The following is a 12,469-nucleotide window of genomic DNA, read 5'->3' as shown; positions in this document are numbered from 1 at the left end:
AGAGAGAGAGAACACAAGCAGGGAAGGGGCAGAGAGAGAATCCCAAGCAGGCTCCGAGCTGTCAGCGCAGAGCCCGAAGCAGGGCTTGAACCCACCAACCGTGAGATCATGATCTGAGCCCAAATCAAGAGCCAGACACTTAACCAACTGAGCCACCCAGGCACCCCTATTTTTTTAATTGTTCTAATAAAAGCCTTGGAGTTGAGAGGCTTTTCCAGTCACGATGTAAGAACGGGTTATTAGGAAAAGCACTCAGGGCACCTGAGTGGCTCAGTAGGTTAAGCGTCTGTCTTCTGCTCAGGTCATGATCTCGTGGTTCATGGGTTCGAGCCCCGCATTGGGCTCTGTGCTGACAGCTCAGAGCCCGGAGCCTGCTTCAGATTCTGTGTCTTCCTCTCTCTCTCTCTCTCTCTGCCCCTCCCACTCCCTCGCTTGCTTGCTCGCTCGCTCTCAAAAATAAACAAACATTAAAAAAATTAAAAAGAAAAAGAAAAAGCACTCAGATGAGAAGAAGCTCTTAGAAATTAAAGTTTCTGAAATGAACCCCAAAGTGTAATGGATAGTTTAATTACATGGTGGAGACCAAACTGTTGATCTGGAAGATGAAGTTGAGGAAGAGAATCTGTAAGAATTCAAGCACAAAGTCAGAGATGTGCAAGAAAGGGTTGCAAGACAGGGAGGTTAGAGCCAGAAGGCCCACAGTCCTTGAACAGAATATGAAAGGAGAAGATAGAAACCATGGAGGAAAAAAAGAAGCAAAGAAAGAATGAAAGAACATTCCAAAACTAAGGAAGAAAAGCGGGGCTCTTCAAGGCTTCCAAAGAGAAAAACTGGCATCCTCTAAAGAGAACGAACCAGGGGCACCTGAGCGGCTCAGTCAGTTAAGCATCCGACTTCGGTTCAGGTCATGATGTCACAGTTTGTGGGTCCAAGCCCCACGTCGGGTTCTGTGCTAACAGTTCGGAACCTGGAGCCTGCTTCGGCTTCTGTGTCTTCCTCTCTCGCTGCCCCTTTCCCACTCACACTTTGTCTGTCTCTCTCTCTTTCTCACTCAAAAATAAGCATTAAAATTAATTAATTAAATAAAAATAAAGAGAAGAACCCAATGTGGCATCAGCAAACTTGAATGTTAGAATACCATCTAGCATTGCCAGAGTTCTAGGATGAAAAGAAAAAACTCTGAGCCTAGAAAAAAAAAGACAGGTGGCTTTCAGACACCCAGGAATTCACAAAAGTTTGGCACTGTGCAGACTCTAGTAGAAGGGGGGGAAAAAACCACCAACAACACAAGGATCAAACACAATCAAAATCAGACCCAGCTAAGGAGACAACATTGAAGAAGAAATGATTTGTTATAACCCACAAGAAATGTACAAGAGCAAAAGGAAATTCAAAGAAGAGCCTGTATTTAGCTCATGTTCTCTTCTCAGGAACAAAGTTTAAATGACATTGTATCACATTTCCTTTAATAGTGTTCTAACCACTCGGCTGGGTTACTAGCGAATAGTATTCGTTAATAATATTACCAATGCTAGTTACTGGCTTTTAACATTTAGACTCAATCCGTAGACAAAGCACAGAAGCTTTACTTCTGACTTATAGAATAGAATGCAAATGTTACATGTCTATAGTATAAAATTAAGTATAATAAAAATCAGGAAAAAATGGAAAAGCCAGAGTATAGGGGCGCCTGGGTGGCTCAGTCGGTTAAGCGTCCAACTTCAGCTCAGGTCATGATCTCACGGTTCGTGAGTTCAAGCTCCGCATCGGGCTGTGTGCTGACAGTTCAGAGCCTGGAGCCTGCTTGGGATTCTGTGTCTTCCTCGCTCTCTGCCCCTCCCCATGCTCCTCATGCTCTGTTTCTCTCTGTCTCAAAAATAAATAAACATAAAAAAATTTTTTTAAAGAAAAGCTGGAGTATAAATGAATTAAATGTACCGTCTTTCACAGGAGGGGTTTAAAAACCTCTGACTAAAGTTTATACATCAATAAATAGGAAGAAAAAATAAAGAAAGAAAGAATAAATAAATAGGAAGACACACATACACACACATGCAGTGGAATACTACTCAGCCATTAAAAAGAATGAAATCTTGCCATTTGCGACAACATGGATTGACCTTGAAGCTATCGTGCGAAGTGACATAAATCGGACAAAGACAAATGCTCCGTGATACATGATTTCACTTACATGTGGAGTCTAAAAACCAAAACAAAACAGAATAAAACCCAGATTCACAGATAACAGCGAACAGATTGGTGGTTGCCATTGGGGCCGAAGCAGGCTCCAGGTTCTGAGCTGTCAGCCCAGAGCCCGACGCAGGGCTCGAACTGACAGACCATGGGATCGTGACCTGAGCCGAAGTTGGACACTTGACCGACTGAGCCACTCAGGCACCCCTACTCTTTGGGATTTCTGAACATGTTTCGTTGGGTGTGTGTTCTCTTTGCAGGCATTTTCCTTAATCCTCTTTTCAAAGTTACTTGAAGCCCATCCTCACACACACCGGCCCCCCCTTAACCACCACGCTGCCCGCCTGGTGTGGCCTGCTCGCTCGGTGTCTGACCAGTCCCCAGGTGTACGACGTAAGTACAGCACGTCAGGGTTGTGTTCCTGATCACAGAGCCAGGGTACTGTCTTCCCCAGGAAGAGGAAACGTGTTGCACGCAAGCCTCCAAACCCACAAGTTTTGCTTTTCTAAATAAGATGATTAGAAATGGCCAAGTTAACATATGTTTGTGTATTTTGCACAGTAATGGAGAAACCTTGTACCTGGGCTGTGGGGCCCTGCGGTGTCTGCAGCCATGGTGTAGGAATTCTGGATTTGGAAACAGAACAGCTGCATTCAAATCCAAGCCCTGAGGCCATCTAAGTGTTCTTAGCAGCCTTAGTTTTCTTGTCTGTAAAGTGGGCCTCGTCGCCTGGGCTTGGCTGTGAGATTAAAGGCTAAAGTATGGAAACATATGGTGAATCACAAAGTGTTTAGCAAACGTGAAGATTCCTTTTGCAAATGGTGTCTTTATGTTGAGATGGTTAGGTCCTTTCCGTTTTCCGATTCAGACTCAGCACAGTACGAAAAGAATATCCACACCGGTGGACATCTGAGCTTTGGGGCTGACTCGTGAGCTCTTCACGGGGGTTGCTGGGCAGAGGGGTTGTGGAGAAAGCAAGAACCTACCTCCATAGAAGGACTGGAGGAGAGGGGAAAGGCCCTTCTTCCTCTCTCTCCTCCACCATCCTACATAACCATTATACCCGGGAGAAAAGAACTCCTTATATTTATGTAGAGCTTTCCAGCTCACAAATGGCTCTCTCGGCCATACCGTAAATAGGCAGATAACTACCATCTTACAGAGGAAGAAACTGCCAAGGTCCCAGGATTGGTAATTGACAGAGCTGTGACCCTAAGGCAGGTTTCAGAGTATTAGTAAATAACCTGCAATTTACTTGGTTAGTGTTGAGAAAGCAGAAGGCAAAGCCCAGGTCTGAGCCAGAAGGGTCCTGATCAGGTAACGGGGCAGGGCAGCGGGCTTGGAAACCGTTGCATTCGGATGGTACGGAGGGGAAAGTAGACACTGTAGCTGGGCTGGGGTCCCTACCAGGGTCTCAGTCTGCTCCAGACACGGTGAGGGTTGCTATTGTTGAGAGAGGAGGAGCAAAGGGTCTTTGAAAAATTAATTGAGGAAGCCACAGGTGAGAGAGTGGAGGGGCTCCCTGCAGGCTTTTGAGCCTGGTGAGGGTCTTGGGCTGGGCGGCTCTCGTGGCTGTTTGACGCACTGTTGACCTCACCCATCACCTAGAGGGCGTTTGGACTTCCGGTTTATTTAGGAGATCTTGAAGATGTTCATTATTCACTGTTTGCAGGCACCTAGGAAACCGTGTCCTTCCATTGAGGAAAGTGTGACTTCTGGTTATTTCAAACGCCCACGTTCCTGCAACACGCGCGTTTGCAAGGTTATTCCACAGCATTTTCCTAGCAGCCTTCAGTGGACAGCCCGTTACATAATTATTACAAGCCTCCAGCTTAACAAAACTTTTGTTGATCTTGTCATCTAGAATTGGAGGCTCTGACTTGGAAATCCCTCTCCACTGGGTTTTACTAGGTCCTTGTTTCGGAATGACCTTTCCTTGGGTACTCTTTGTCCGGGCTTGTGAGTTTCGTAATGGAACGGGTCAACATCCAGTCCCGTTTCCTCCTGCCGGTGAATTTCAGCCCTGCTTTCCCCTGCCAGGGGTCAGCGAGGGTCACCCAGGGGCTGGTGTCTGGGGGCCTCCTCTGCGCTGCTGTAGAGGGCGTGGCCCCATTTGCAGACACCGCCTGCGAACGGAGACACGGTTAACGCTAAACCAGGGAACGTGATCTCATTTGTTGTTAAGAAAACTATCACAGAACAGATCGAATTTCAGGCCTTTCTCAACACTGGTGGAGAGTAGGAATCTGGGGAGTTTGGAGTGAGTTTTGGAATGAACGCTCTGCCTGAGTGCAGGATTGTTATTTAGTTGCACGTGTGCGCCCTGCCTCATTCCGCGAGGGTTTGAGGCAGCAAGCGAGAGGAGGCGCGGGCTTGCCTATCCAAAAAAGCCGGGGAGCACTGGCTAAGTGGAGTCATGCTGTGAAGCGTGGAGCAGCCGTCATCACTGAGAAGCAACGCAGAAAACAAGCTCGAGCTTGTTACCAGCGAGTGCACCCAGACAGGCTGGGACAGGAGAAGGAGCTAGGCAGACCCAGAAGCCCTTCCTAGGCCGGGGCATTGAATAGGTACTCCTCTGGCACCTCCTGTGACTTAAGCATCTCGAGGAAGGGTGCCAAGAGGATGCGGTCACGTGCTGTGCCGGTTTCTCACCTAGATGGGAATTCAGGCATGGTTGGGGAGAATCTGCCCGTGGCCTTGGGCAGCAGGGTGACTGGTGCGGACAGGGGAGGAGGGAGCAGGAGGCTGTCAGGGAGGCAGGTTCCCGCGTCCTGCCCCGAGGACACCCTGACGCGTAGAGGATGCAGGTGCCTTTTGAAGAACAGATGGCAGATAGGAGAGCAAGAGCGGTGTGCCGGAGCATTTTGAAAACGTGTTTGCCATTCAAGAGAGGCGCTCGCGGCGTTTGACCCTGTGTGCAGTGGGGACGGCAGGGGAGCGAACCGCCCCTTGTTTTGCTGGTTAAACCCATTAGAGGGTGAAAGGTTTGTGTCTGACCCCGGGGCTGCTTCCTGAGCTCTCCCCCACGGTGTGGTCATTTGCGGAGGCTGCCACTCTGGCTAGAACGAACGCCTGCCTTGCTCCGCCTTGCCTGGTTTTTTTTTACTCTCACTGCGGCTTTTGTCCATCCTCCTCCCGATGGGGTGATTTTTTCACATCCTTTACCTGGGTCCGACCAGCATAAATCCTAACTCTGCTTCCCACCAGCTGGGGAAACCTCGGGCACATTTCCGAGGTTGTCTTAGCCCAGGCTTTCTTCTCTGTGACTGGAGTGTTCCCGCCCTTCACAGGCAGGGAGGGGTAAGGATCAAGTGAGCCCTTCCCTGACCTTCCCGGCAGGCATAGAACAGATTGTTTGAGAAAACAGACCCTCCTTCTGGATGCCCCGCCGCATCTGTGCCGCCGGGCTTCCCATCAGGGGGGTTTTCTGTGCGGACAGGATATTTCCCATCAGGGGGGGTTTCTGTGGGGACAGGAAGGATATCGTAATTATGCTTTGACCCCTTCCCTCAATCGCTCACTGGGACAAAGAGCGGCTCAGATGTAAATCAGGTGGGTTCAGGGTGGTTTATGGGGCCTCCTGCCCAGGGAAGGGGGGCCCTGAAACCTATCTGTAAGTTCACCCAGTGACCTTGCCCTGCCTTCCCTTGTGGGCTGGGAACCTGAAAGCCCCAGCTGGCCTCCCTTTCTCCCCTTGTGTCACTAACCTCAGCTGTCAGGCATTTGAAATCAGAACTGCTTCCTGGGGTTCAAAGGCTTGGTTTCCGGCAGCAGCACCTTGCCTTGAATAGCACACTACAGTTTGCAACCTTCATGCACACCAGAGGCTCCAGGCAGGCAAGTTTCACGGGCCCCGGGTTTTCAGACGAGGAGCTGAGGTCGGGGGTTGGCCCCAGCCCTTAGAAGATGCCGGTCTCCCATTTGTCGTTGTCGTTCGTTGCACTTTTCAGAACCAAGAGCCGCTGAGAGAGGAAGACTCCGACTTCATCCTGACCGAGGGCGACCTCACCTTGACCTATGGGGACAGCACAGTGACTGCAAACGGCTCCTCAGGCTCCCACACGGCCTCCACGAGTCTCGAGGGCAGTCGGAGAACCAAGAGCAGCTCCGAGGAGGTGCTGGACCGAGCCCTGGGGATGGGAGACCAGCCGGTTTCGAGCCGGGGCACGCGCCTAGTGTTCCCCCTGGAGGACAATGCGTGACTCCCCCCTCCCCCCACCCCAGAGCCTGCAGCGATGAGGGGCTGAGGGGCGGGGGCGGCCCACCGGCAGGGTGAGGACGGCTGCAAGCCCCAGGGTTGTTTGAGGCGGGGCACTGACTGAGTGGAACTAATGCTTCTGTTTTATTGGGGTCTGAAGCTATCTTAATAACCTTTACAATTTAACCCAAGATGGTGGGGCTAAAGTGTCTCTAAATCAAGACAGATGCAGACCTATTCCCACTTTTTCACATAGTAGTGTGCTGTTCAGAGTTAAACAAACAAACAAACAAATAGCATGCTTTAATGGTCTAACTCATTCACCTGCAGTATCTGAACAAGGTGTGGGGCGGGTGGGGGGGGGTTGGAGTCCCCCCAGGAGAGGCTTCAGATCCGTACACAGCAGTGCAAGCCTGGCTGGCTGCAGGAATAGCAAGGTGGAGGAGAGCAGGCTAGAAGAACGATCGAGAAGGAAGGCAGCTGAGACCGGACCTCCACGGATGACGGGAAGCCGGTGGTAAATGGGACGGAACTCACGAAGAAGCAATTGGGGCGGGCGCTTCTGGCACCGAGGGCTGCGGGACTGTGACCTCACGTCAGGCTTCTGGACTCTTTTTGCAACCCGGGTTTCCTCTAGACTGAAGAATGGAAATCTATCCGTGAACATTTTGACATGGGGAAAGAATTAGAATTCCTTCTCTGGAAGCCTCCATCCAGAAGAAGCTACCAAAAGCAAAACCAAAGGCAAAAATCGTGTTACACTGTTGGGGTTTTCACATTCTGGGAACAGCAGAAACTGGTTAGAAACGGATGATGAAAAATCAGTCAATTCTTCAGGGCCACCGTACAAGCTGACTGCCTGGCAAATGATTCCGAGGGCCGAGATACCTACTGTGGGTTTAGGAACAACACCAAAATTGGTTGGGATGCTTTTATCTGGGGACGAGAAAGCAAAAACAAGCCTAGGAGGCAGTAGGCTAGTATTGGGGGGCGGGGGTGGGAATCACACTGCGAACAAAATTAACTGCAAAAACGAAATACAGGATACTGTTCTAAAGGCCCGAGTAGAATTCCAAACCTTGAGCCAACGAATGCATGAGATTTCAGCGGCCACGTGAGAAATTAGAGGCAAGTCCCTAGAAAATTAAGCATTATTCAGTCCGGTGGAACGTTCTGTCTACTGTAAGGTTAAGTCTCCGGATGTCTTGACACTTGAGTGCCATGGAAGAAGGGTCGTCCTCTTGGTATCCGGGGAGGCTTGCACCAGCTGAATGCGTGAGCGTGGTTTGAAATTTAGGTTATTTGAAAACCCGATTTATTAAAAAAAAAACGCTTTCATAAAATGTGGGCATTTTTCTTATTGTGGCAGACAACATAGTTTGTGATAGTTTGTGCAAACCAGGCAAAAATTATTACTAGGTTGAGCCATATGAAATTGCTGATATTGAACCATTAAAAAGAAAAAAACAAATGGCAGTTTCATATGGTTTGATATAATTAGATGCTTTTTATCCCCCCCCCTTTCCTTTCTGTCTACCCTAAAGTCCATTTTGACTTTATCAGGGGCACCCGTGGGATTTGTAAGCTTGAAAAACAAGCTAAACCACATATCTAACCCCATGAGGCTCAGAATTACCTAGGCTAGTGAAGGACTTAAGAAGACCTACGAGCCACAGCCAGAGAAACCGCTTTTTTAGAGAGCCCCTGGATGGGAGGTCATTGTGTCGTGGGTGTTGTGTCAGAGTGCAGAGAGCAGCTTGCCAGGCTGGAGATGTGCATATGTGCCCGCGCCCAGAACCGGCAGAAGTTTTATTCGGTGGAGTTCTCTCAGTAATGACCAGTCAAGCCTATAAAGGTGAGGCTTGTGTGTGTGTTGGGTATTTGCAGAGATGGATAGGCTGGCCGGCTCTTTGGTTGGGTCTTTATAAAGCCTTGTTTATCTCTTATGTCGCTTACTTGTTTAATTTTGGAGGAGAGAAACTACCGGAAAAACCCTGATATGATTCATGAAAATAGCCACCCTGGCTGTTTAGGGACCCCCCCCCCCGTCTTAATTAACGTCAAGGCTATGTTGTCATTAATGGTTTTCCAGGAAGCTTTCGGCAACTTAATAAGAAATCAAGGAGGAAAAATAACCAGAGTTCTCCATCCGAGGCCTACGTCGATCCACAGATTGTTGTGTTTTCCCCAAAAGGGTCTTGTAGTCTTGACTGCAAACCTTTTATTTGGACCTACTTAAATATAAGCAAGTGGAGATTTGCCAAGACCAAAATTTTGCTAGGGTTGTAGTTACTTGGTTGGATTTTTTTCTTCAGTGGATAGGAGTAAGTCACTGACCTATGGTTCTAATTTTTGTTTGCAAGATGTGCGGAATAATCCTGACCTTACTAGAGGTCCTGGGAAATGAGTCCATTCATTGAAACGCTTCCGTGTTTCTAGAAGTACTATGCCTATGCTGAGTGGGGGAAAGTGCATGCCACGAAGCCCAGAAACCAACTAACACAAGGCCAACTATCTGCAGCCAGCCTGGCCTAAATCAGGTTGAAACGGCTGAATGCATCCAATTTCACGTCTTTTTAACACGTTTAACATCTTATAAACATATTTGTTCCAGGTTGGAGGCGGGGGGGGGGCGGGTGACAGTTCAGCAGAGCTGGATAATTCTAGCACACAAGTTCTCAACCATGGCTGCCCATTAGGATTACCTGGCTAGTTTTTTTGTTTTTTTTTTTTTTTAAATATCAGTGCAAGGGCCCTATCCTCAGAGATTCATATTCGGGAGGCTTGGAGTGGGGCCTGGCTTCCGTGCTTTGTTTTGGATCTTCAGGGATTCTAATGCACAACCAGAGTTAAGAGCCTTATAGCCTACACCTTGCAGTGGACCCTATTTGGAACCTTAAAGGATGGCCTAGCAAATTAAGTTTCTTTAGTTGCAAGTCACGTGGACCACCCTGAGGGTTGACCAGTAACCCAGCCTTGACGGCCGTCAAAGAGTTTCGTGTAGACACTCTTGGCAGAACTCCAGAACTTTCTCCCTAAAGTACAACTGACGGCGTCACATTTGAAAACCTTAGTGCGTGAAAGGGAGAGAAGGGTGATGTGAGGGGATGTATTCGGGCGGGGTGGGGGGCGGGATGCAACACCTCTCCTCTTTGCCCCCGCTTGTGTAAAGAAAAGGGGTTCTGTCTTAACCGAGCAGCCAACTCTCAGGTGGAAGGTTTGGGAGAAGCTGGCTGTTCCACTCAACGTGTGACTAAACGGGGTCCCCTTTGCGGCCAAGTCAGCTTTCTTTCTGGCCACACTCAGCTTGCCCCGCCCCCCCCCCCCCACTTGCCTGCATCCACGCTGGAGACCTCAGGGTAGAGGTCGGGCCTGCGGTTAGTGGAAGCTTGTGACCCCTTCGCGCTCACGCTCACGAGGCACCGGCGTTGCCAGAGGGGAGGCATGAAGCCCGGCTGTCCCTTTTAATACTCTTTTCGAGCACTACAAGGCGACCCGAACTTTGTCTCCCCCGGAGGGCAATTTGGACTTTAAACGAGGCTGCGTTTCCTCCTAGGAAGCCAATCTAGGAAGAGCGAGTACGTGACTACACGGTCTCTGCCCATGCAGGGTACTCCCTGGGGCGGCCAAACAGCACTGACGCCTTGCAGCCGAAAACCACACTGCGACATCAAATGTCTCATCAAGCAGACTGCAAGGAGCTTTCAGGCTGTGTTCTCCGGCCCCGAAAATGCCCTCTGTGGTTTGGTTGACAAATGAAGTCTCTCTGGAAAACGTGAAAAGTGTTAGCTGAGCTGTCCATGTACATTTCAGTCTAGGGCGATCTCCTTCCAAAGTAGAGGGCTGTTTCATGACATCCTCCCACCCCCAGTCATCTCTCCCTCCCCCTTTCTTTGTCCACAGGGGCAGTTAATGTCACCATGTCAGATATTCAATACGAACAGGATGATTTCTAAAGGTAGAAACACCACTGATGCCCTTAGGGGAGACTGGTGGCGGGGCCAATGTGGGGGGGGGGATCATCCTCTCAGACACCTAGCTTGGTCCCCACTGTGAGTCCTAAGAGGCACATCACAAAGCCGACCGTGCCATCTGTTGTAAGATGGAATCTGGAACGAGGGCTTCTGGAAGGTCAGCTTGCTGATCCAATAAGCATGTGGCTTCCCGTTCCACTTTGGAAAAACGGGGAACTTGACACGTTTCACGTTTCACGCCTGCCTCTTGACATTGATTCTGAAGATGAGTTCGTGTAGGAGCGAGTCTGTCACATGCTATGAAAGTGGTATCGCTGACTTCTGATCTCTTACGTTGGTTTTTAAGTGAAACTCTGGCCCTGCCCATGTCCGGTGCTGTGCGCTCCGACACAGTCAGTCGAAGGAACCTAGTGGCCAAGAGTTAGAAACAAGCTTTCTAATCTGAATGTGCTTTCATAGTAGCTGAAGAGACCTTCCCCTTTCTAAAACCCAATAAGGACAATACGCAGAGACATACTCTAGAAAGCTCTGCTAGTCTCTCACTAGGAAAAGCAAGTAGGGCTCTTCTCTTTGACAATCTTTTTCAAAACCACACCTAGAAATCAACGCCTTTTCCCTCTTTCGATTTTCATAAGGAGAGCTTTTTTTTTATATATATATATACTAACACGTCTCGTCACCCAGTGCTAGCAGCAATCGTGAAAAGCAAAACCAAAGCTTTTGATGTTAGTTTTATTTTTGTAAGCAGGGTTATAACCATGGCCCACATGGAGCACACAGGCAGCCACTTTTCTGCCGCATTTTGAAAAGCCCCGAAATGCACATCAGAGCACCCGGCAGGGGCCGTCTTCTCTTTCGGATGGCCGCCTTTTAAAACAGGTTACACAGAATTGCCAGTTGCCAGGGTCAGTGGAAAACGACTGGGCGTGTACGTACGTTGGAGGAACTCCGCATCTGCTGTCTAAAGCACTGAAAATTTGAGACCCCCATGCTACTGGGTGACCGTCCGACGGCTTGGACATTTGGGGGTGGACTTCTGTTGCGATGATTCCAGCTGTGGGCTTCGGGGAAGCAGAGGAATGATTTCCAGTCGTATGGGTGAGAAGTCTATGGATTCGGAATTCAGCACTGAAATCACTGCTTCAAAGCCTGTGACTTCAGGATCACCTCCTCCTAGGTTGTCTTTTTATTTTTTTACTTAGGAAGTTTCACTGTGTCCAATAAAATGATCGAATGGGAAGGCCACCAAGATTCATTTAATAGCTGCAAAGCAATTTTTAAAAATAGAATAGGATGGATTTACCGTGGGACGACAGGACTGTCCGGGGTGGGGGTGGGGGCACTTTTTATAAAGCACTTCCATAATGTAACTGGGGAGAATGTTATCTTCTGTTTCCATTCATCAGTAGCAAACCGGTGGTTTTATAAAATTAACAGTATAGTATGTTATATAAATAAACATGTCCATGAAATAAAAGTATGTTTAACTGTGAAAAGGTGAGGACTTGGAGTTGTCAGCAACCTTTATGTGCAATAAGGAAAACCGAGGTTAGGCCCCCAAAGTGCTAACTTTCCCTAGCATTTTACTTAACGTTTGCCTTTGTGTATATGTTTAGATTGGTATTGTAAATCTAGCCACACGTCTTCTGGCCTTTGACTGGTAGTTAACACGTTTTTCTCAAAGCTTTTTTTTTTTTTTTTTTTTACAAAACTCAAAATAAAAAGATTAACTGGCTGAGCTCATCTTGTGTTTGCATTTTATAAGTATCGTCAGTTAGTAGAAGAATGCTGTGTGATCCTTTTCTCAGTGTGTTTCTAAGACACTAGCCAGCCCCTCTGGACCCAATCCGGCCCACCACCTATTTTTGTAAATAAAGTTTTATTGGAATGCCCTAGGCGCCTTCATTTGCACAATGTCTGTGAGTGCTTTCATGCAGAGCTGGGTAGCTGTGACAGAAGTGAGCAGGTATTTGTGCATAAAGCCCAGACCATTTACTATCTGACTTTCTACGGAAAAGGATTTTTGCCAACCCCCCAATTCAGGTGCTTTAAACCTTAAGTTTTAAAACAGGGTCTAAAAAATCACAGCAACTGGGGTGCCTGG

General features: G+C 48.4%; 1 protein-coding gene across 2 annotated transcripts in view; it reads left to right on the top strand.

Moving 5' to 3' along the window:
- The window catches only part of SLC9A7 (solute carrier family 9 member A7), a 131,349-nt gene extending 119,246 nt beyond the window's left edge, over nt 1–12,103 (top strand). For both annotated transcript variants that reach the window (XM_023249455.2, XM_023249454.2), the window contains 2 exons: nt 2,481–2,586; nt 6,144–12,103. In XM_023249455.2, coding sequence (XP_023105223.1) covers nt 2,481–2,586; nt 6,144–6,395 — 358 coding nt within the window. In that variant the 3' untranslated portion in view covers nt 6,396–12,103. The remainder of the gene's footprint in view (nt 1–2,480; nt 2,587–6,143) is intronic.
- The last annotated feature ends 366 nt before the right edge of the window (nt 12,104–12,469 follow it).

The sequence above is a fragment of the Felis catus genome, chromosome X (genome assembly GCF_018350175.1).
Source record: "Felis catus isolate Fca126 chromosome X, F.catus_Fca126_mat1.0, whole genome shotgun sequence".
NCBI lineage: Eukaryota > Metazoa > Chordata > Mammalia > Carnivora > Felidae > Felis > Felis catus.
The sequence above is the reverse complement of the archived record's forward strand: the minus strand, read 5'-3'. Positions and strand labels throughout refer to the sequence as shown.